Source organism: Amphiura filiformis, chromosome 2 (assembly GCF_039555335.1).
Source record: "Amphiura filiformis chromosome 2, Afil_fr2py, whole genome shotgun sequence".
Classification (NCBI taxonomy): Eukaryota; Metazoa; Echinodermata; class Ophiuroidea; order Amphilepidida; family Amphiuridae; genus Amphiura; species Amphiura filiformis.
Genome location: NC_092629.1, coordinates 47,696,560 through 47,723,331, shown reverse-complemented (window position 1 = coordinate 47,723,331; position 26,772 = coordinate 47,696,560). Strand labels below are relative to the sequence as shown.

The following is a 26,772-nucleotide window of genomic DNA, read 5'->3' as shown; positions in this document are numbered from 1 at the left end:
ATAGATTGCATCATTATATGGGTTGACTTTTCCAATGATTTCCGGGTACTTCCAACTGCTTCCATACATGCCTGGCCGTCATGTAGTTAGCGTTCTGAAATAAATTAGGATATTGAAAGAAAAAATATATTAATAGGCTTATATTTGGAACTCAATTTCAATCACATGTCTTCTCATTCGGCACAGAAACATTAAACAACCAAACAAACAATGAAAACACAAATAAACCTGACCAAGGAGCATCCAGTCAGGTTTGTTTATTTATTATGTTTTTTCTTTAATCAGTATCCATCTCTTGTCACATATCTTGACATTAAGGGGGTACTATACCCCAGGCCAATTGTGTGTCCCTTTTTTTAAATTTTTCTCAAAAATTATAGTGAATTGGTGACAAATAAGATATGTAAATTATAGGGGCAAGGACTACCACTACTGCACTGAAAATTCAGCAACTCAAGGCAAGTAGTTATTGATTTATTGATCAAATATTGGTTTCCCTCATTTTTGACTGTAACTCCACAACTGTTGTCTTAAAAACTGTGCTTAAATAAAATTTCCAGTGCAGTAGTTGTAGTCCTTGCCCCTATAATATACATATCTTTTGAGAAAAATAGGCAAAACATTGGCCAGGGATGTAGTACTCCCTTAAAGCAAACAAATACACATAAACAAATACCCCTACATACAAACAAACTTACGAGGCTGGAAAATCCATCTATATATAGGAATAATCCATAATCTGGCTTCCCCTGTCTTCCCATTTACACACACACAAACACTCATATAAACAAACAAAACCAGCAAACATCCAGACAAAGCAGAGTAAAACATTCACCTACGAATAGGTTTAATACAATCCCAACTATACAACTCTCACCTCACATACATGGAAAGTACTTTAATACGAAATGCACATTGGTATAGGGCTTACACTATCACAGTAAGGGCATTTTGTGAGAGCAAAATATTTAAAAAAAATATGGGTGAGATTTTTGCCATTCAGCAGAGCATAATGTCTCTCTTGGCTTTCTGGTTAAAATCGCCTGAAAAAACAGAAATATGAGGAATGAGTAATTTTGGAGTCTTTTAGAGCTGAAATGATCAAAATCAAGGGTGTTTTGGAGCTCTATTTTGGTCAAATATAGGGGGTCTTTCACAGCTTCGAAATCCAAAAAGTTGGGAGGTCTTTCCGGGGGAACATACCCGTATGGTCATTTCACTCATTTCGTTTCACTACCTGGAGAGAATTGATCAAAAATTGAATTCCCTCCTGAGGTTCGTATCTGTCAATGAGTTGACCACATCACAAGGATGTTATTATAGCTAGAGGCAGTATAACATGGGTCAATGAGTTACATAAAAATGTCCTTGTGCGGTATTTAGTTAGAAGTGAGTTTTGCCTGGGGCAATTTGTTGTTAAATGTTGATCCCTCACTACAGGAGTTATTACCGTCGATTTGGTTGAAAAAGGAGGTGAGACATGATCAAATCTCTCCAGGTAACAAAACGTAATGCGTGTTAAGTGCCCTGGGCATAATTTAGGGAGCGGGAGAGAGCCGATAAGAGCCACAGAAGCAGCGTACATTGAATTTCAGGTTCAAAATGGCTTCAAATTGCTTTATTTCAAAATAAGAAACAAAATCAGCGATGAATGAGAGTTGCTGTTCAAATTGAAAAATAAGGGCCTTTGGGTGACAGATCGAATGGAAAAGGGGGTCTTGGGTGACAGAGCATGTGTTCAGAAAATAAAATATGGTGTCTTTTGGGTGACAGCGATACTGAAAAGGGGGGTCTTAACAATCCTACTTATGGGTCAACTCCAGAATTTGAGTGCTCAGAGGCCTTCCCTTTGCCTTCTTGACAAATAAAACAAACTGTTGTTGGGCAGGAACAACCTCCCATATACGTGTTACCCTTGAAGATATTTACAAAAAAAACTGTCAAGAAGTTACATACATGGACGTAAAAGATAACAGACCGCGTACAAACAGTCAAAGTCTCAGCATCACCCGATAACATTGAAAATCAGGATTGTTCCAAGAAATGCGACAGGCAAAACTTCTACGCACTTACCGCGTATATTTATGGTCTATCGCGTAATCGCGAAGACACGCAACATTTGCGTGATTGTTAGACATGTGACGATCAAACAATGAATATGCGAGAATTCACAGCATACACTGCACGGGGACTTAACATGGTCTGTAGTAGTATGTGGTTAAATAAGAGGTTTTATTTTGCTTTAAACATATTCAAAGGCCAACGACACATAGGAGGTTTCCCCAAGGGGTTTTCCTGCCCAATAATTTGACAAACCTCCTATGTACCTGTGGCACTTGACCATGTTTAAAAAACCTGCTATGAGGTTACATAATGTTTTAAGCATATTCGGGAGCCAATAACACGTCCCAGTAACAGATAGGATGTTTTTAATGCCCAACGAATTGAAAAACCTCATGATGTACTGCCCTTGAACATGTTTAAAATAATACTGGCTAAAAGGTTACATAGGAGGTTCCCAGCCAACACAATACGTTTTCACGACGTTCGCTGTACAACGTAGATAACTTTTATACGACGTTGTAACAAAGTAAAATTGTTGGCCGGGCTATGCTTTTAAAAGGTCAAACCAACCTGATTAGGGTGGACTCCATCAACAGGTTCAAACAACTGCCATCCTTCCCCGCCCATATCCTCCCATTCTTTGATGACTGAAGAAACAATAGCAAGAAAAATAATCATTAAAGCACTGATTCATACTGTCACTGGGATAGGACTATATTAGCACAGTGAGCTAATTCATTTATAACCCACACCTTGAAGATTTTGGAATTCCAACCGAATTCACCAGTTTTATATTATTCCAGATCTAACTATTCTCATCTCTAACCAGTTGAAACAGGTGCGAAAGTGTGTTTCGTTTTGAGCCAAATTGTCACATTTGACTGGATTTGATAAATTTCAACAAGTTCAAACTGAATTTGACATAAAATTGACACAAATGTCCAGCCGGATTGAACATAAGGCACAATGGGATTGAGATGGCAGTGAAATCTTGCACATGCGTGTGTGGATTTTTATATGGAATAGCATAACTTCTTCCCTTCTTCCTCTATTTTCCTGCCTATCCTTAACCCATACTACTTACCGTTATTCTTAGCATTTTATTATTTGTATTTGAAAATTGTTGTGAGGTTCAGGTAAATTACAGTGTATATTGGGCTATTCCAGTTGAAATCCACACTACCCCTGTGGAAGATTTTGGAGTTTTTCAAATGTAAATGGCCAGGGTTAATCAATTTGACACTCATACTCCCGATGTATTATGGCTTTACACATATCTTCCACAACTGGAGTGAGTATTTTAAATGGAAGTTACCCAATTGTCTATTCTATTCAAAACTTATACTCCGTCTGTAGAAGACTTTAGCTAAATCTTCCATAGGGGTAGTTTGGATTTTAAATGGAACAGCCCATTCTGAGCAGTAAACGTCTTCACGCAACATTATTGGTTTTTGTACTTTATATTTTACTCTAACTTGGTGGATTCAGGTTTTCAAGAGGGTTGGCCCCACTCAAGAAATTTTTCTCGTTTACTTCGATCATCCAAATTAATTGTTGTGTTATAAGTTGCAAAGACTGGATAGAATAGTTTATGTGACTGGACGCGGCGAATCAGCCGTAAAGTCGGCCCCTGTCAATTTTGTTTTATTTCGTGTTTAGAAAATATATACCATAAGCTTTAAAATGGTATATCATTTGACTTCAAACGATATCCAAAAGCGGGGTTATGATTTGTTGAACTTTGTTCCTTCGGCAAAATTGGTTTTTTTTTTATCGGCTCTTCATGTGTCTCTTTTTCTACATTTCTGGTAGTAAATATCCAACAGTCATAACTGGCGGTCATTTGAAATCATCCCCAAGTCAACGAGGTTCAGAAATATCCTCTCATTGTTCATTGTTGATTATACATACCTAGACAAAATACAATGCTTTGTTATCTACCACTTGAATAGGATTTAGCCAAAGCAAACAAAGACAAGAACTATTCAATATAAATAGGTAGAAGCTTATTATCCTCTTCAGCAGTAGTATTATTGATTGATTTAAACAGTGTTTGATAAGATACTTGTCGCAACGAATTGATACACCTATGAATACGACCTTCACATACATTTTACACTTTAACTCAGAATACAATTTGCCGAGTTTACGGCTGATTCGCCGCGTCCACTCACATATGGAGTATGTTGGGCTACCTGATCTGATATTATAGTAGTCTATTACCTACTTGTTCTCAGTATTATTCTCAGTGGACAACCTACCTGCTCTGAAGTCATAGTCTATATAATAAGGCTTGACGATAAAGTGTTATCCTCAGTGACAACCTACCTGTTCTGATGTCATAGTCTATATAATAAGGCTTGAAGTTGATGTATTATTCGCAGTGGACATCCTACCTGCGCCGAAGTCATAGTCCATATAATAAGGCTTGAAGGTCATGAATGTGTTATTCTGGACAACTTCCTGTAGTGCTTTGCTTAGGTTGGAAGCACGCTGAAAAGACAAATCAACACATGAAATATTCAAAAATCATACCAAGCACAAAACGCCTGACAGAAAATGTTGACATGTTGGGTTATAAAAAAAACAGATATACACAAGTAGACAATTGTATAGACCACTTGACATCACTTTTTATCAACAAAGGCGAGGGACTCGTCTATCGATATGCTCGAACGAGCCGCTACACTGTTCAATGGCTTTCCTGTACTATATGAAATGTGGCGGGCGAATTAAAATGCACGTGCCCTTAGCAGACTACGATGCGTACGCACACTGCAGGGCAAAGAACAATTGAAATTGCCATAATGCGCGCGCATACTGCCGGGCAATGACGTCACATGCCAAGTGGTCTATACATGATAACAATTCATATACATGCATATAAGTGATTGGTAAAAAGAATGGCTATATTTTTGCCAGCATTCATACAAGAAATGCCTTTTAAAAGGACCTCATAGTAATACTAGTTTTCACTTACCTCCCATGTAGAATTCCTTAGAGTCTCATTTGAAGACATCCATCCAATGCAAGGAGACACTTGAAGACATAATAGCAAATCATATACATGCTTGTATGTGACGTCTTGATTGTATTGGCCTAGGGGGTGAATACGATTCGCCATCAGTTCATACAAGACACGGCCGTCAGCCATGCCTGTTACGATCACAAAGCTTCCTTTAGGTAATCTAGTATCCTGTAATTTAAAAGTAAAAACAAAGCAAACAAAATATAATTTGAGGAAAAGGTCTTGATTTTAACATGGCTGTGCACTTTCAAAAATGTATTTTTAAAATTAAAATTGCTGTAACATCTTAATTATTCATACAAGATATTAAAAGTATATAGATTTGTAATGAAAATCACAAAATTTGGAGTTAAAGCACATATTTTTTGTGTGCTCTGAACTCCATAAAACAACATAATTTGAATAATTTAACAAACATGTCTGAATGTCTTTTAAGTTATCTGCTATTTCAGAGGATTCTGAGGGGATTCAAAGCTTACCAGATATTTCAATGTGCTTAGACTGTAAGCTTTCATCTGCTCTGGTGTGGTCATGTGTGCAATGGTGTCAGGATGCTGTCAAACACCTCCACTGTGTATCAAAAAGTCTGCAATCATCTATATCAAAAGTCTATCAAATTTTTAGCTGGCTGACCAGACCTCTCACCTATCAAAAGTCTATCAAACATTGTCCACTGGATAACGATCCTAAAATAAAACATTAAAGACTGCTAACAATGGGTGTTATGTGTTACAGGTACAGGTTGAAGAACCAGCAACATTCAGGAGGTCCAAATAGCTAGATTACTATATAGTGCGCAAATCCCTTACTTTGGATTCGGAGGTGGGGTTACAAGCCTATCAGTGATGATAGCTGGTCGGCCAAAGGATGTAGCCAGTGGGGTGGGGGATTGGTGTTGACAATGCGTCTCTAAAAATGTCAATCTGAAAAATACACTTTTAGATGAAATAAAGATGAAAATCAGACCTTTTCTAAGGGAAACCTCTCAAAAGGCCACTTTCTAGCTCCCTCCACTAGCCCCCACCCACCTCCAGTCACTCACCCCCCAAATAAATCCTAGCTATAGACCTGGATGTCTAACATCAGTTCACCAAATCCATGACAAAACACAGTGGCGTAGATTATGTTTTGACATGGGGATGGTGTTGAAAAAAATCAGCTTGGGATGATTGTAATGGACCACCCCCTAGCAAAATATTAGAGGGGATTTATCCTCAAACCCACCCCCAGCCCCCACATCTGTATGACAAAATAACTCACCCATTACAGACATCATTAGCATTAAGTGAATACATCACAATCGCTGGATGGTCTGTGTTTGGATCACGAGACATGCTGTCAAAAGAACAAGAACAAACACGTTTTATTGAATATATATAATGACGAAAGATGCTGGATTCACTATACTTCAAGAAATTTTTTCCAACCCCATGCATCCCCCTCGATGTCAAAAAGAAATCTACGCCACTGGTTCAAATGTGCTTCCTTTTGAAGCACAATGACGACTAACACATAGAGAATTTACAAACACTCAAGATATTCTGCAAAGAGCACACTAAAGCCTACCTTTTTATACTCCTAAAAACATGATCTAATAAAAGACCATTCTGTCATATGTGACGTGTCATGTCAAAAGCAGACACTTTTGGGCAGGATCGTAAATGGAGAAATAGCCAAATATCTGCCTGGTGGTGATTTTTTCACAATTTGGGTTTGTTGCGAATTTTCGATGTTATTAATGTTAAAAATATTGTCTGATAGTTTCAGACCAGAATATAACTGGCATCTTGTATTTTTTGAGACATTTGTCAACATTGTCAATAATATTTTTAAAGGCCGATATCTCAATTTCCAATTTGACAATACCATAACTTACGAACTCAATATCTTCGCTTAGGAATGTCCAATTTCTTTGGAGAAAACGGCATTGTGGAGCAAAATATCTGTATATTTAAGATATGTAAAAACCTCAAAATTGATAACCTGCCCAAAAGTGTCTGCTTTTGACATGACACGTCACATATTACAACACTTCCTGTGGGTTTTCCCATGATGTCATATAAACTTTATATTTTGGGGGATTTCCCATCCATAAATAGTCCTAACTTAGTTTACAGTGATTACATCACAAAGGGGTTTCCCAAATATCCAAAAATAGAAATGATTCAACTTGTTTTTGATCAACTTGATGAATGAGAGGGGAATTCCCAAAATGTCATCACTCATGAAACATATCTTAATTTTGTATACGGAGATAAATAATTAAATTACATTACTCACATGGATGTAACCCATTCGAGCTCACACCTGGATAACCAATTTGTACTTGCTGTAAAATTGGGGCAAGCGAATTTTTTCTGGTCTTCCGTGTCTTCCATGTTTTCCATAGGGGGTGTATGTATTTCAACTTGAATTGCCCAATTATGTTACAGAGTATAGACATCAGGATTTAGTCACATCACCCCAGCAAACACAAAAACGTTTTAAAAACGTCTTAAATAAGTTATAATTTGGCTTTAGGTTTAGGTAAAAACGTTTTAATAACATTAACATGTCTGGCTATATAAAGGTCATGAAAGCGTTTTAAAACGTTTTGTATGATAACACTATACAATATTTTTTAAATGTTTTCAAAATGTCATTGTAAACTATTTTTGCAAACAATTTTTGCCAAATATTTTGTCAACACTTAAATATTAAGTTAAAATATTTGCACCCAGCAAACACAAAAATGTTCTTAAGATGTTTTTTCAAAACGTTTTAATAACATTTAAATGTCGGGTTATATAAAGGTCATGAAAACGTTTTTAAAACTTTATTGCAAATATGTTGGGCAAACATTTTTAAAACGTTTTTATACCCTTTATACCGGGTGTCACAAAGTAACTTAACATTGTGAATTTGCCATAACTTGCGTTGGGTTAATAGTGTTGTTACAAAAATTGCACAGTATGTGTAACAACACTATTTTGATATGGCAAATTCACAATGTTAAGTTACTTTTGGGACACGCTGTATAACCCGACATTTAAGCGTTTTCTGTAAAAAAACATTTTGTGTTTGCTGGGCAGAAGATTATCACAAAATGTTTTTTTATGTTATGATAACGTTTTATACCCTTAATATACACTTTATATAACCCGGCATTTAAACGTTATCTGCAAACATTTTGTGTTTGCTGGGCAGAAGATTATCAAAAAATGTTTGTTTATGTTATGAATACGTTTAACACCCTTAATATACCCTTAATATAACCCGACATTTAAATGTTTTCTGACAACCTTTTATAACCTTTTGCGAATGTCGAAAACGTTTTGTGTTTGCTGGCACACTTGCTTCCTTTACAAGTTGATGATTACGATAACTCAATTTTCAAAACTGCTTCCTTTGGGCTGTGATTGCATCGGATGTGTCATGTGATTTGATGATGATGTATTGTATTTTGTGTATGCCTATAATGAACAGATACGAAATGAAAAGGGCATATTCAACATGTTCAATGATTTCTGCAAAAGATGGCTGAAAAGGACCAGTCCCTTATCCATCTAGTGATACGCTACTGACCAACCCCTTACCTGTATTGGATAGAGTCATTCATGGTAGAAACCCGAGCACCTGAAATTAAGCATGATTTGTTTGTATGTTTGTATGTTAATTGCAATAAAAGTGACCAAATGATGTTGTTTTGGCATGATTTTGGGAACCCAAAATGCACACCATTGGCAATAACACTGATGATAACTACAAGTTACAAACTTGGAAAGTTCAACTTACGGTAATTATATCCAATCAATCAAAGAAGGAACTTTTACTCATGTATGTATATTTACATTAATACATCCAACAATATGAATGGACGTTATGGATTCTCGTGCACTGTACTTACAGTATGTCCAGCACCTCCTGGGAGATACTGAAGAGATGGTGCAGCCAAATAAAATTGTTTCGCTTGTCCAAGTTCGCAATAGTTCGGGAAAGCTTGTAATTGCCTGCTCTGCAGCCGACTGATGTTGGTGATAGCAAAAGGCCTTAACCCTAAAGGAACTACTACCCTTGTTACTGAGTTCCTGATTGGTTAATTACATGATATCATCATCTGGGAGTAGCCAATGAAAATAGTTAGCGATTTTAGATTAAAGCTTGTCCCCTTCTGAAGGCTTCAGCAGAGCTGACAACGCTCACACATTCTTTCTTAAGTCCTCACGCCAAGGTAGTAAAATCACACAGATTGTCAAAATATCATTTGGGCTATGGTAGTAAAAATCAGGGGTCAACCATTAAAAATGTTATGCTGCGAACAATATTTCTGTCCCGTTACGCCCCTGTCCGACAATCTATCATACTAAAGCAATTCTGAAAAATTGATAGCGCAGGGCTTCAGCCCTACTGACTATTCTTACCCTATCTCTGATTGGCTCAATACATGATAAATGCGCTGACAGTGAACATGGGGTTAAGGTACTCCTCCGTTTCATATTTAATCTTGGTATACAGAGAAGATATTTTACACTTCCCACAATGCATTTCTTCCATTTTAATTTTCTATATTGATTTGCTATCTAATGCAGCATAGGTCGATAGTCTCAACTAAAGGAGGATTTCGTGATCCTAGCATCTACTTTTTATGACATTTGTCAGTAGATATCCACGAAAAAAAAACGTATTCCCAAAATACCAGTTGATTCCGATTTTCCGTTTGTGAGTTATGCATGATTATGTGAATTCCACTTCTCCATAGGCCACTGTTGTAATTTCGTTCTGGTATAAATTCAAATTTGACGATATTTTTGCTAAAGGAATGAATCTGCAAGAAATATTTGGTAGATAAACATTATGTAGCCAGAGGTCTCCAGTGGTTTAAAAAAAGTGTGGGGTGGGTCACGAATTGCCCTTTTAACAGAGCACATCCAGATCTGGTAAAAGATGTTTATTTTTGACTATATCTACCCATTTAGCCAGTCTATTCTCAATATGACAAAGGGAACATGTAAAAAGTAATATGCGTGTCATTTGCTGTAATGAGGTGGTGCATCATGTTGCAAAGGATTCTGGGAAGGGCAAGATATCTTACCATTAACTCCGATATTCTGGAAATCTCTGTGATTACACCTGTTTCTCTGGACCAATTTATAATATAATGAGTCTGTTAATCCGCTGAAAATAAGACAAAAGTAGGTGAGTAATTTCACTATAGTGTCTAATAAGTATTAATACTTATATATTTTCTCAGGCATGAATCCTCTGGATCCTCGCATTTAATATTTTAATGTCTCATATTGACTGATGTCCTGCTAGGGCACAGCAGATAGGCCACCCTCTCTAGTAATAATAAAAAAAGTATTAATAATGTTATAAGGAGTCTTATTTAATTCGCTGAAAATAAGACAAATGGTGAGTAATTTCACTATTTGTGTAATAAATATTTGTAATATTATAGAGAGTCTGTTACGCCCAACCAGCAATTGAGGCATATGGTAGTACCATCAACCATGTCACAGACTTCAAGTACTTAGGTTCCAAGATGGGCTCTAGTGTTGGAGACCTAAAAGGAAGTAAAACACTAGCCTAGGCAGCTTTCTGGAAACTGGAATGCCTTTGGAGAAGCCCGTCCCTGCCAATTAAAACAAAAATCAAGCTGTTTGAGACAACGTGTGCTACTGTCTTTCTGTACGGGTGTGAGTCATGGGTAATCACCAAGGACATAGAAAACAAGATCAATGCCCTTGCGACATCTTGCTATAGAGTCATGTTAAACATCAAGCGTGTGGATCGGATTCGAAATGAAACCATCTACAATCTGACCAACACCACTCCACTGTTTGCCAGAGCCAAGATTCATCAACTAAAATTTCTCGGCCATATAGACCTACTGCGTCTTGAAAACGGCAAGCCTGTGAAAGAATAATTATGCCATTTATATTTCACCACATAGGAAGAGGAAACCGGGACGGCCGCGCACAATGTACTTACAGTATGTCCAGCTCCTCCTGGGAGATACTAAAGGGATGCTGCAATCAAACTAAATTGTTTCGCTTGCCCAAGATCGCAATAGTAAGAGAAAGCTTGTAGTCGCCTGCTCCGCAGCCGACTGATGATGATGATGAGATGAGTCTGTTAACCCGTTGAAAATAAGACAAAAGGTGAGTAATTTCACTATTAGTGTCTAATAAAGATTTGTAATAATAATTATAATGAGTCCGTTAGTCCACTGAAAATAAAACAAAAGATGAGAAAGTTCCCTATTAGTGTCTAGTAAAGATTTGCAATAATATAAGACAAAATATATATTGAATTTGAACACGTTCAGAAGATATGATCAGTTAAAGAACATGAAACAAAAGAAAGTACTTCCTTTGTTTGGCTATATCTCAAAATCAATATTTCTGACTTCAGACTGATTTTGCTTGATTACATCACCTATTTTCTTTCATATTTTTTATTTATTTATTTATTTTGGACTCAAGTGCCACTCAGCTTGCATTGGTGCGCCACAAGTGAAATTCTTGAGCTAATTATTGCCATTTTATTCGGTAGATTTGCTGATACAAATATATAAATAAACTTAACCTGGTCGATCTTTTTGTAGTGTTGAGTGGCAATGACTAACTAACATGCCTCGTGAAATAATCATGTGAATAAGCTTATCATTAGCTTCGGTTTTTTTAATGAAAGGGATTTAATCATGTTACAAGGGGATCATTAGAAATGAACAGCTCAGCAACTGATGCATGCGTCTGCATATTTTTATTTCACAATGTAAAAATATGCGGACAGGTAAAGAACAGATCTGATGAACAACTGTAAAATAATTGAATCCCTGCATCTTTTCTACTTACTGTACAATATCCCAAGTAGTATTCATGTAGCCTATAATCAAAGAAAGGTTGTAAACAAAAGTAAAATTAGACATTGTTACATGCAGAAATAAGAATTTTAACATTTGAGTTACACTTTTAATTACTTTACTAGTACTCCCTATTAGTAGAATAGCAATTATACCATTTGCTTCAGTAGATAGCAACAATTTACATGTTACAATTTGCTATCTTCAGTAGATAGCAAATACTCACGCGATACCATTTGCTACCTGCAGTAGATAGGAACTACTTACATATTACAGTTCGATATTATTAGTAGATAGTAACTACTCACATGTTACACTTTGCTATCTTCAGTAGATAGTAACTACTCACCACGATACCGTTTGCTATCTTCAGTAGATAGCAACTACTCACATGTTACACTTTGCTATCTTCAGTAGATAGTAACTACTCACCACGATACCGTTTGCTATCTTCAGTAGATAGCAACTACTCAAATGTTACAATTTGCTATCCTCAGTAGATAGCAACCACTCCATGTTACAATTTGCTATCTTCAGTAGATAGCAACTATTCGTGTTACAAATTGTTGTCTCCAGTAAATAACAACTACTCACATGTTACAATGTGCTATCTTCAGTAGCCTATATGTTACAATTTGCTATCTTCAGTAGATAGCAATTATTCATATGTTACAATTTGCTATCTTGTTTCTTCTCACATATTTTGATTTGCTATCTTCACTAAATGGCAAAATGTTACAATTTGCTGTCTTCAGAAGATAGCAACTACTCACGTGTTATAATTTGCTATCATCAGTAGATAACAACTATTCATATGCTACAATTTGCTATCTTTAGCAGATAGCAACTTACATGTTACAATTCGCTATCTTCAGAAGATAGCAACTACTTAAATGTTACAATTTGCTATCTTCAGTACATAGCAACTACTCACATGTTACAATTTACTATCTTCAATAGATAACAACTACTCACATGTTACAATTTGCTATCTTCAGTAGGTAACAACTACTCACATGTTACAATTTGCTATCTTCAGTAGATAGCAACTACTCACATGTTACAATTTGCTATCTTCAGTAGGTAACAACTACTCACATGTTACAATTTGCTATCTTCAATAGATAACAACTACTCACATGTTACAATTTGCTATCTTCAGTAGATAGCAACTACTCACATGTTACAATTTACTATCTTCAGTAGATAGCAACTACTCACATGTTACAATTTACTATCTTCAATAGATAACAACTACTCACATGTTACAATTTGCTATCTTCAGTAGATAGCAACTACTCACATGTTACAATTTACTATCTTCAGTAGATAACAACTACTCACATGTTACAATTTGCTATCTTCAGTAGATAGCAACTACTCACATGTTACAATTTACTATCTTCAATAGATAACAACTACTCACATGTTACAATTTGTTATCTTCAGTAGATAGCAACTACTCACATGTTACAATTTACTATCTTCAATAGATAACAACTACTCACATGTTACAATTTGCTATCTTCAGTAGGTAACAACTACTCACATGTTACAATTTGCTATCTTCAATAGATAACAACTACTCACATGTTACAATTTGCTATCTTCAGTAGATAGCAACTACTCACATGTTACAATTTACTATCTTCAGTAGATAGCAACTACTCACATGTTACAATTTACTATCTTCAATAGATAACAACTACTCACATGTTACAATTTGCTATCTTCAGTAGATAGCAACTACTCACATGTTACAATTTACTATCTTCAGTAGATAGCAACTACTCACATGTTACAATTTACTATCTTCAATAGATAACAACTACTCACATGTTACAATTTACTATCTTCAATAGATAACAACTACTCACATGTTACAATTTGCTATCTTCAGTAGATAGCAACTACTCACATGTTACAATTAACTATCTTCAGTAGATAGCAACTACTCACATGTTACAATTTACTATCTTCAATAGATAGCAACTACTCACATGTTACAATTTACTATCTTCAATAGATAACAACTACTCACATGTTACAATTTGCTATCTTCAGTAGATAGCAACTACTCACATGTTACAATTTACTATCTTCAGTAGATAGCAACTACTCACATGTTACAATTTACTATCTTCAATAGATAGCAACTACTCACATGTTACAATTTACTATCTTCAATAGATAGCAACTACTCACATGTTACAATTTACTATCTTCAATAGATAACAACTACTCACATGTTACAATTTACTATCTTCAGTAGATAGCAACTACTCACATGTTACAATTTACTATCTTCAATAGATAGCAACTACTCACATGTTACAATTTACTATCTTCAGTAGATAGCAACTACTCACATGTTACAATTTGCTATCTTCAGTAGATAGCAACTACTCACATGTTACAATTTACTATCTTCAATAGATAACAACTACTCACATGTTACAATTTGCTATCTTCAGTAGGTAACAACTACTTGTATGTTACAATTTGCTATCTTGTTTCTTCTCACCTGTTTTGATTTGCTATCTTCACTAAATGGCAACTACTCACATGTTAGAATATTGATATCTTCAGTAGATAGCAAATACATACATGTAGGCCTAACAGGTCATGCTGCTTACCTGTTGGCCATGACAGTTCTGGCCAATCAAACTCATCTTCTACCACCATTAAAACATGCTTGAAGACATCCTGAAATATACAAAAAAATGTATACAAAATAAGACTTCAGGCTAGAAATATATATTTTTGTCTCAGAGCTTGTGAAGAAATCCACCGCAGAATGTAAGACCCTGTCCCCTCTCAAACTCGAGTGGAGATACTTGAAACTCTCAGATTGTACATTCATATTCGCATAATGTAATATTTTCTCTAAATTTTTAAATTTAAAAGTGTTAATCACACAAGAAATACTTTAAAAACATTAAGATTTAATTTAAATCTGGTCAACCAGACATACCTATGTTTGACAGTCGAACCGACGTTGTGACTGAAACCTTCAGTCTTCAGCTGGGTTGTGATACAAATGCAAATGTACCGGACCCTTCCTTTATGACTCAGCTGTTTGTCTACACCGGAAAGCCAGCGGACACCATTTCGACCCCAAGGATATCCGTATTTTAGATCGTGAGCAGCGTTGGTTTGAGCGTGGCGTGAAAGAGGCTATTTAGGTGAGGGCGGAGCAACCATCCCTCAACCGTGGACATGGTGAGGCGTCCAGGCCAAACTGTCACACGGCTGGGACCGAATCATAAAGGACATTCCTCGCCGGTTGTCAACAATACCGGAAGTGTCTGGTACTCAAGGTCATTTGCATCACAACCCAGCTGAAGACTGAAGGTTTCAGTCGCAACGTCGGTTCGTCCATCAAAAATAGGTATATCTGGTTGACCAGATTTAAATTAAATCTTAGTTTCAACATACCCAGATGAAAGAGAGTCTACACAGTTTTCTTTTAAAACATATTTGTATCAAATATTTGTATAGAACACAGAATAGAGTATTCCAGTTGAAATCCATACACCCATGTAGAAGACGTGACCGCAATCTCATTATGGAATCACCCAGTCACTTAGGTAATCCCATTTGAAATTCACACTCCCTGTGTGGCAGATTCAGCCCATGGTCTTCTATAAGGGATGTTGGATATCAACTGGAATAGCCCAACTTGAATAATCACGCCTGATATAAATATCCACTAGTGGTTGAAACTTTTTTGTATGTTTTGTGAATAGCATTTCTTAGAATAGTTTTCAGAAAACAATACTCTTTTGCAAAATTTAGGAGGAGCATATGTACTCATCACCAACGCACTGAATGGTCTATTGTTCTATTGTGTCCGATTTGAGCGCTGACATATTGGAAAATGTTGCCAATCAATATTCATGAGAGTGTACATTCAACGTCCAATTTTCGAAATTGGGTGACTTGTGCTTGGCAGGTGTAAAATACATCTGACTGGGCGTTTTAAATACGTAACGCATAAAGGCATTGACATCATCGAATGGCTGCCTATAGTGCTGTTAGTGTTAGGCCTATGTGTGTTGGGGCACAGTGTCATCGACCCTATATCTTCATGGCATAAATCGCCATGGTAGGTTGAATCCACAGCCACGATTGGCCATTTGGTTCAGACCTTTGAAGCTCTTTGAGACGAAGAATTAGTCGAGGACATGACTAAGGCTACACACAATAGCCGGGTAATTGATCTTGGTTGTGCGTGAATAAGCTTGTATACCCCATTGAGGTCAATGGTCATCGACTTTTATACTGCCTAGTAGTGAGTGCAGCTGTACTACACGCTGTAGTACCACGCTACACGCTACAGGACCAACGCAATATAAAATTAGAGTTTTGGTCAAATTTTGAGTTCAAAGCGCACGGCCAATTTTCAAAGCGCACGCTAACGACTATCATATCTGTTCAACACGTATTTTCAAGTGTATGAGACCAAATCTGGTTTCTTGAGAAAAATCATTTACGGAGATATTCATCATTTTCTAACCCAGTATCCGAAGATTTTCGTCTGATATCAAAATCGTGCATAGCAATTCACGTGTATCGATCCCGTGTATTCATTTTAATGTCTCTGCTGCACCAAATAATTATTAGCCAGGCGATGTCGGTGTGTGGGGGATGGGTGGCTGTGTTTAGTTTCTATAATAATTATTATAAGGCCTACATTTATTTGTCATTCCTTTCTTTTCCTTTCTCTGTACTTATTCTTTCCTTGATAAAGTATCACTCCCTCTTCTTATCTCCCTTCCTTTCGCCATCCCCTCTTACGTTTTGTCCCCTCTCATTCCTATCATTGTCCTTACCTTTCTATTTATTTACGTCTATTTATTTATTTCTCTTTTATTTCTTCCTCTTTCTCTCTTCCTCCAGTCCCCTCTCATTCTTCATATCCCCTCCTCCACCCTCATCCCCTACCAAGACCTCTCACAGAAGAACTGCCCCCTTCAGTACGCCACTGTTTATGACATTCTCAGTCCTTCTTAAAATAAAATAAAATGTCAATTTGTGAAACAACTTTTATATAGGCCTATACCGGTATACTTATTATATGTTACATGTATAGGCCTACGTAGCTATTACCATTATACAATATACAGACATGCAGACATGGTGTAATCATCAGCAAGCGCATTCAATTTATTTAAATGAAGCACCTAATGTCAGTGGGGTGACAACGAACTATACATCAGCGGCTAATGTGTGCCTTTTGTGCTTACGGCTACTCAATCACACCCTTGTGTATTATGCTAACAAAAGGTACTTTTCGTTAAAGTAAGCGCTTTCACGCGACTTTCATTTGATCACTTATTGACAGTAGCCTGCTAGGTAAAGCGTTAATACACTGTCGGGTCAGCTTACCGATTTAATGGCGGAAGCCCATTGTCCCAAACAAAAGGTACCTTTCGATGAATAGCTTGTCAGATTTCAAATCGGCACAAGGTTTCAATGCGTTACGTAATCTATTTCATCTCCATGCTCATCACTGATAATTTTGATGCTATCATCCACTCTGCGTGAATATGGAAGTATGCTGGAATGTAACAAGCTCCTCTTCCCACACACCCCCCACCCCTTCACTAGCCCAATCCGCTAAACACTCACCACCTCTGCAGGAATAAGAAAGTGTGCTGTAATGTAACAAGCCCCACACCCACCCACCACAACAACCATTATATATATATTATATATTAGACTTTATTTCAAAACAGAAAGCCCAATTCAACAAAAGTTGTTCTTCCTTGGGGCCGTGTATAAACAAACATACATGTACAAAATAACAAACAATTGCAAAAGCTTATTATCTAGGTTTAAACATATTACAATAATTTAGATGATGTCATCCACTGCAGGAATAAGAAAGTGTGCTGGAATGTAACAGGCCCCACACCCACCCACACCAGCAACCCATTCCCGCCTCACTAGTCCTATCCACTAAACACTAATCACTGGTCATTTTGATGATGTCATACACTGCAGGAATATGACAAATGTACTGGAATCAGGGCCGTTCCTAGGGATTTTGCCGCCCTAGGCAAAGCCTCTCCCGACCGCCCCACCAAAGCACACCAAAAAAGTGTTAAGGGGGTCGTCCCCTTGAAAACTCATCAGTTTTGACCTATTTGTATACTGCTCGTTTAGTGGCGTAGATTTCTTTTTGACATTGGGGGATGGGGTACGAAAACATTTCTTGAAGTATACCACTCTAACCCGGATGTGAATTCAGCACCTTTTGACGACATAATAAGTTTATGGTACAAATGCGCGGGAAGCGCAGGATTTTTTTTGACATTTTGAAGCTTAACTGTTGAAATATGGTGCAGAATGGAATAAGTTTGCGCGAAGCGCGGAAAAATTGCACTTTTGGGACTAAAATGGCCAAACTTGAGGTTAATTAACAGGCGTCAATACTGGGGGGATGACTGTATGGACCAAAATATTGGGGGGAATTTATCCCCCCCCCCATCCCCCGGGATCTGCCCCTATGGTTTTCCTTCTTTTCTGTATTTTTTTATCCCACTTTTTGTTCTTCTTCGGCACTTTGCCGTTTCTTTTCTCCTCTCTTCTATTTTTTCTTCTGCTTTTATTTTTTCCTTCTGTTCTTTCACCACCCATTTTCATCTTCCTTTTCTCCGCCCGTTTCTTCTTTCTTTTTCTCCGCCCCTTTTCCTTTTCCGCCCTGTTTTCTGTTTCTCTTTCCCCCTTTTTATTGTTCCTTTTTTTTTTTCTTTTTATCCGCCCTTGTCTTTCTCCATTTCCGTTTTTTCTTTCTTCGCCCTTTAATTTGTTTTTGTGCCCTTCTGCCTGTGCCGCCCTAGGCGACCGCCTTACCTGGCCTAATGGTCGGATCGGCAATGACTGGAATGTAACAGGTGGTGGCGGATATGGAAGGCTAAAAACCTTCGTTTCGGCAAAAAACGTGTTTTCAATGGAAAAACTTGGATTTTCGAATTATCGCACATTACCCCTTCCATAGGTGGATGCGATATCACCATTTTTACGTCGCCATTGGATAAACACATAATCATGACATTATTTTCACAAACAATTTTAAATTTGTTACGTGGTGACAAAACAAATTTTTCTTGCTCTTAAACCGTTGGGGTATGACAAAGTACCCCACTGTATTATGTTGTTTTTCAATTTATAACTGCTAACCTGTCTATTTTGAAAGTCAGCCTTGTATTTTCGCCAGCCTTGGACGTCGCGTGTCCTATATCGCCTTGAATGTATCAAACCAACCAACCCACCTCAACCCACCCCCTATAATGTGTGCAGAAATGTAACAGACCCCCTTCCCCACTAGCCCAATTCAACTTACCATAGTCATCCACTCTGCATAAATATGAAAATGTGCTGGAATGTAACAAGCCTCCCCCTCCCAACAACCCATTTCCCTTCATCACTAGCCTTATCCACTCACCAGTGATAATTTTGACGCTGTCATCCACTCTGCAGGGATATGGAAGTGTGCTCCACCAGAATCACCAAGCAGCAACATACCGCGATGGTCACTGTTTGCGCAATAATCTTCTTCAAAAGTTTTCCCTGTTGCAGGATTTATTCCCTGTTCAAAACAAAATTTGATTAAGTAATAGCAATAATTCCCCTTTTTGCTAGATTATGGAATCCTTTAACCAAGAACATACCATATGTTGGTGCCAATTTGTCACTGTACTCAAATGACTAGTCAATGGTGTGCACTGACGATGTGCAGAGATGATTCAAATATAAAAATAATAAAACCCATTGCACTTTCATGACCTGCGACTAGAAATTGCTAGAAGCAAACTTGTTTCTTTTTTTGGCCTAATATATATACTCACATATATTCCGATACAATCTGAGTCTGTTTCTTCGTCATTGTTTTTAGGTCTGTACAGTTGGAATGAAAAAACAATGAATATTAAAAGGGCATTTCGTGATTTAGAGTTGATCCCGCCACTTTTCTCAAAAAAAGTTGAGATTTTTATATCACTGGAAACCTCTGGCTGTATAATGTTTATGTACAAACAATTTCTTGCAGATTTTAAATTCATTTAGCAAAGATATCATGAAATTTGACTTTCGTTCTGGTATACCAGAACGAAATTGAACAGAACAACACATTGTCTATGGAGCAGTGTAATTCATATATATATATATCTCAGAATCCCACAATGCAACATAATTATCACCATCCAAATGAAAACCAAAACCAAACATTGGGCTGTTCCAGTTGAAATCCATACACCCCCTATGGAAATTATTTTAAACATGACCTTGAATTTCAAATGAAGTTACCTAAATGATTACTCCATTTGAAATGTACACCTTTGTTTCCAATGGACATTTTATTGTGAAATTTCATTGTACAAGGAATACATTTAAAAAAATTCCACATAGCCCCCGCATGAAAAGTATTTAATTATCTTTGTAATCACTCAAAAAGCATTTTGTGTGAATTTTACATCCGAACTAGGTGCTATTAAATTTTTATAAGCCTTTTTATTTTACATGTAACGTCTATGGGAGTGACGATTAGAAATGGACGACAATATTGAAAAACCCTCATTTTGGGCCATTTTAGACACTAAAATGTCCATAAAAAAGAATAGCACAAACATAATTAAATACATTTCATTCGGGGCTATAGCAAAACAAAAAATGTCCTATACCTTAATGGTTATAGAACAAAGGTGCCCTGTATGGGAGATTAAGGGCATGTCTTTCATAGGGGTGTATGGACTTCAACTGGAATAGCCTAGTACCTAATGCCAACCTTCTTCCTGGGTAAACAGTTTTATCAAAATCATTACAATCCTTGCCTCGCCAATGGGATCCACGTAGAGTCTGAAAAAAAAATCACTGTACAAAATAAAATTACTGTATAAACACGTATAATCAAGATGGCGATTTCACTACAAAACTGGTGTATGGAATACAAATGGAGCTGTCTAATGAATTAATGTGTTCATACCATTTGCGATTAATACTCCCCCTGTCGAAGATTTTCCACAGGGGGTGTGGACTTCAACTGGAATATCCCATTATGCCCACTTATACCCATAGTAAAGTAATAATAGCCCATTGCCACTGCCCATTTCACATTTTGGGGATGTTGAACACGGTTTGATGTATATAGAATTGGCTTCATTATTAACTAAATGCAAACTATAGATGGCGCTATTTATCCTAAATCATATTTCTTATTTGCAAGGGGTAGGTGATTAATACTGCCATTAAAACACCTGAAATAGGTGCAACAAGCAACACTGAAATTTTATAAACATAATTGATTAAACAATAAAAGGAATTATTTGTACTAAAAGCTTGAAAAAGTAATTTCCAGTAACTAAATAGCGCCACCTATTTTGTCATTAATAGATATATTTTATATCCGAAAAAGCTTTAAAAATGATATAAAAGTGAATAATTTTGTAAAAGAGTAAAAAAACCATCTGTATACATTAGCATGATGTCACTTTTAGCTGTTTAAGCCTAAAATTTGGTTGTACATGATGTTATGTTTGAAAAATTAATAAATGGTCCCATCAAACAACCGTGATGAAGAAACACACAATTCGGATATTTGCGGCATTTCTAGTATAAAACAAATCACACACCAAAAATGTATCTCATTTCCCTACCTCTGTGATTCCAAATTTATCATTGTCTATGTCCGATACAGCCGTCTGATTGTTGATATGTCTGTATGGGGAAGTAAATAGAATCACAATTTAATTTTAGTAAACAAAGTCTAGATAATTAGTATCTTTACTTAGTACATGTAAGAACATAACAAAATAAAACAAGACAACAAAGTCATAGTCAAACAAAATAAATGTAGGGAACAGTACAGTAGGTATAGGGGAGATGAAAGAAGTAGTATAGGGGGAAGGGAGGGGCCAATCCCACCCCTGTGAGAAGTCTTGCCCCTATTTTGCTCCCTCCCTATGGCATGCTGCCCACCCTGGTTTTTAGGGTGCTGTGTACTTTTTAGCCCATTTTTGACATTTTGGGTCAAATTTTACCCCTTTGGGGCAATAGGATATGCCCTCGCGTTCCCTGTCTTATCCTCGGATTAGGGTAAGGCACAAAAACACCACCCTGTTTTACGGACGGACAGACTTTTCAAGATCGGTACTTACCCCTCCAACCATTCACATAATCCCTTCAGTCCCGGTAGAGAGTCACAAATATCCGATTTCAGACCAACACCCTGAAGAAAAACAGATAGGCCTATGCTAAATTGCCAGAACATGTGGTGTTTTTAAACCATGGTAGCTCATGGTTTAGGTGACAAGCCTACTAATGGTCTACAATTTGAATAACTTCTGTTGAAAATGAGTTTGCAAATATGTTGGAAAATTCACCTCTAACCCCCCCCCCCCCCCCCCAAATGTTTGATTATCCTCATCCGACCCACCCTAATCTTGATAATCTGAAGAAAATATTTTGTTTGATATATTACTGTAGGCCTACAAAAATAGCTGTTTTAAAACAAGAATGAAGTGGTATAATACTGAGAAATATCACAATGCAAACTCTCTTCCTCATCATCATATCAATGATTGTTCATCACTTGGATCATTTCATAACCGCATGAGAACTACCTGCCGATTGGCCAAAATGAATATTGTCTCCAATTTTGAACCAATCAAGAACTGAGGATATTAATAAGATCATCTGCAAATGCAAGTTTGACCATAAATTGTATAAAGCCTCGTCATAATTGACGATTGAAATGAGCATTTCAAGTTATCAACCAATCAGAAATGTTGTTAGATGACCAATAGTGTTCAGGTGGTTAAAACTCACCTAATGAATTAATATCGCTTACGGTTAAGTTCTTTTGTTTATTTGTTACATGTTTTCATGTATTTTTGTTTTTGTTTGGTTTCATTGCTCTTTGCTTGATATCTTCTTGTGACATGAGTGCTTTTAGTTGCCGATTTGTACACAATAGAAATGTACATTTATCTTTCATTTTTTATTATCGTTTATTAAGCTAATTAATATTACATGAAAAATGAAAAACAAAAAAATCTGACCGAATGACTCTAAGGGACATACCCCTTGTAGGGGATCTATGGACAATGTTTGGTCTGCCTCGTGCCATACACATTCTGAGCATACAGCCACTTCCATAGATCCAAGGATCTGGGGGGGGGGGTGTTGTGCACTTAACTTTAGAAGTAGTGAATATCACTTTGATAACGATGGGGAGTCAGAGCTAAAAATCATTACAAAAATGTTACAACAACAAGCGATGGTCCCACCTACTTACTTTCCCCATCATGATCAATTTGGTTTGCTTGCTGATTTCTTTGGATTGATACAAACTCTTAAGGACAGCCCGTATTCCACCTGACTTTATCTGTTGTTGGTTAGGGTAGAGAAGACATGCTTGTTGTCCAGGGTCCACATAGCAAAGTGTGAGGGCATGGCATGCTACATCTGCATTGTATTTCTCCAGGATTCTGAATGAATAAAAACAACAAACGAAAATGAATCAAAATTACTTTGAAAGATGTTAAATTGAAAGATAAACATATGGATGATATAGTAAGAGACCAGTGCTAATTTCTAGCGACCAACTCTTTGGAACAAAGGTATGAAAGTGTTTTTGGCTAGCCTTGATTCAAGGCTTCTGCATTTTTCTTCTTCTTTCTTCCTTTTTAAAAATCAAGAAAAATATTTGGGTGTAAAATTGTCCCTCCCCCCCGTTTCCCTACCGTAACGCTGTCACTGCGTGTAATGATATTGGAAACTGAATTTTGATTTGTATCGGCATCAGACTCATTTAGCTTGATTGCAAGTCGTTTCTTGTAATTTTGAGAACAAAGAACAAAACGTGGTTCAAGTATGCATCAGTTACGTAATCACTCTAATTATTTCGGATTATTCCCTTTCATTTGTATCATTATCATTTGTTCTTGTGCAAAGATTGGTGCATAAATATGTTTAAATGCATGCTTGAACCATATTTTGTACTTCTGATCACTCGCACCTGTAAGATAAGTATTATCTTTGATTGCAGATATACAGAGGTGCTGAGTGCAACCTGCTTGTAGAGTAGGGCGATATGGTCAAAACCAAGGAGTTTAGATAGAAAGGAGGGGAAATAGATTACGTAATGCTTTATTCCCGATTTGATTTTCCGCCAAGCTATTCATCGAAAAGTACTTTTTGTTCGGGACAAAGGTCTTCCGCCATTAAATCGGTAAGGTAACCAGATAGCGTATTAATGCTTTACCTAGGAGGCTAACTGTCAATAAGTGATTAAACGAAAGTCGCGTGAAAGCGCCTACTGGAACGAAAAGTACCTTTTGTTCCCATACAACCCAAGGGTGTGATTGAGTAGCCGTAAACACAAAAGGCACACAGCCGTCGATGTACAGTTCGTTATCACCCAATGACTTTAGGTGCTTCATTTAAATCAATTGAATGCGCTTGCTGATCGATTACACATCAGAATGTATTAAAAATACGAATAAATTTTGGGTTTTTTTTTAAATTTTATATAGCGCCTTACCACAGATCACGGAGTGTTCAAAACGCTGTAATTTCGCTGCATGGTGAATCATCACAATCAGATCGCATCAACTAGGCATTGTGCAGCCGGAATAGCGCAAACCTATCCGCACTTAGATTTTAATATCCACCATTTGTTATCTGTTATCTGTGCAGCTCCCCAAATTCCATTGGGTGAAAGAAGTTTTTGTTAACCAAACAACTAATCACCGAGATTTTTGGAAAGCAGGAGGAAACTGGAGATCCCGGAAAAAATCTGCGAGAGCGAGCAAGGAATCGGGATAAACCAAGTGCACTTGGGCCGCGCCGGGGCTTGAACCCGTGACCTTAGTGGTGCAAAGCGAGGGAACTACCTGGGGGCAGCTTTTCTGTGAGAGGTCTTGGGAGGGGATGAGGGGGGAAGAGGTGGAGGAGGAGATATGGAGAATGAGAGGGGGACTGGAGGAAGAGAGAAAGAGACAGAAATTAAGGGAAGTAATGAATAGAAGTAAATAAACAGAAAGGTAAGGAACAATGATAGGAATGAGAGTGAACAAAAAGTAAGAGGGGATGGAGAAGGGAAGGGAGAAAAGGAAAGGGAGTGATACTTTAGTAATGAAATGATAAGTACAGAGAAAGGACAAGAAAGGAATTCATGATAAATAAATGTAGGCCTTATAATAATGATTATAGAAACTAAACACAGGCCACACACACAAAGGTCTAACACTAACAGCACTATAGGTATCTATTTCGATGATGTTAAAGCCTTTATGCGTTACGTAATTAAAACGCCCAGTCAGATGTATTTCACACCTGCCTAGCACAAGTCACCCAATTTGGAAAATTGGACCTTGAATGTACACTCTCATGAATATTGATTGGCAACATTTTCCAATATGTCAGCGCTCAAATCGGACACAATCGAATAATAGACCATGCAGTGCTTTGGTCAAAACTGTATTCTATTGCCATGGTAGTTAATCCGATTTATAAAGTCACTTCGACAGCGAATATATTAAAGATCATAATATATATTGCTTGTACAACACAATATCATTGGCAAGCTAATATTATGAGGACAATGAAACTGACTCCTTTTTTGAGAAAATAAGACGTTTAAAATTGATAGTCCGCAAAAACCAACTTAAGCGATGAGTTCCTTCGAACGAGACAGATTTGACCTAGAAAAAGTTGACGTCATGAAATGAGACGTGCCTGCTTTGAGAGAAGGGACTATAAACATTCTCAATGCACAGAACGTATACTGTTGTTGTTCTCAGAACAAACCTCTGAATTAAGTATTACAAATTTAATGGTTTTTAAACATATGGATAAAATCAGCCGATTCTTTTTTTATATATTAGTAAATTGTGATATTACAATTCATATGTATATCAATATCATGAGAAATATTTGGACTAAAAAATCAAAAAAATATTTTGAGCTTAGAATTTCAGCGTGATCAATCTGAGACTAGTATATGAAGAGCTTATTTCCAAACCGTGTTAAGTCCACAAACTCATGTATCCGATTTCCCTGTGCGATATTGCAATGCTATAGGTATTATAGCTTCAGTTGGGTGAAATATTACAAAGCATACGCATAGTAACAATACTGTGCGAAGCTTTGTTTCCCAAATAAGAACAATAGTCTGCATAGTGTTATGCAGCATTGTTATGGTAAATAATAGTACAACTCATTGTTGCTAATGTCAAACTTGTCAAAGTGATTGTGATTGTATCACACAAGTAAATGAGAGCATGATAGTGTCCGCTTCATTTACTTACGTCATCAGCCCGCTGCCTTGAAAATTAATTTAGCTTCGAACGGGGGAAAACACGTACGAGCCCTAACTTTGCCAACACAATTTCTCTTTTTTCAGGAGAAATACGCATAAAAAATGTGTGTCAAAGAGTGTCAACTTGTAATGTAATAATTATTCTCTTCGAATGGAGATAAACTTGTTTTTGCAATAGATATGCCCTTTAACTTAATAATATATACATAGGCCTATCTACATGAAACTTACAAATCTAAGAGAATAGGCGTGGCAAAGTCCAGGAATCCTTTACACGCTGCCTGAAACTGATCTGTATACAAATAACAAGAAGAGTCAAATAGCAATGAAGGCAATACTTATGATACTGGTATTAAAGTTTTTCAAATCCTGTAACGACGGAGCATAAGCCTGTTGAACCAATAAGACAAACGTTTGTGCTGATTACAGTACGGGCGACAAACAAGATATTTAGCGGTCTGACTATAACCATACAGGGCTAACATGCATGTCGCTTAAAATTAATTGTAT

At 36.9% G+C, this 26,772-nt stretch overlaps 1 protein-coding gene across 1 annotated transcript; it reads right to left on the bottom strand.

Moving 5' to 3' along the window:
• Positions 1-13: 13 nt before the first annotated feature.
• Positions 14-25,436, bottom strand: LOC140141100 (acyloxyacyl hydrolase-like). The gene is given in 17 exon segments (XM_072162886.1): positions 14-94; positions 2,635-2,711; positions 4,461-4,557; positions 5,045-5,260; positions 5,572-5,646; positions 6,349-6,427; positions 8,668-8,707; positions 10,164-10,246; positions 11,929-11,959; positions 14,573-14,642; positions 19,390-19,533; positions 19,793-19,841; positions 20,728-20,798; positions 21,596-21,656; positions 22,097-22,167; positions 23,236-23,428; positions 25,384-25,436. Coding segments are annotated over 17 exon segments (1,491 nt in total).
• Positions 25,437-26,772: the final 1,336 nt, after the last annotated feature.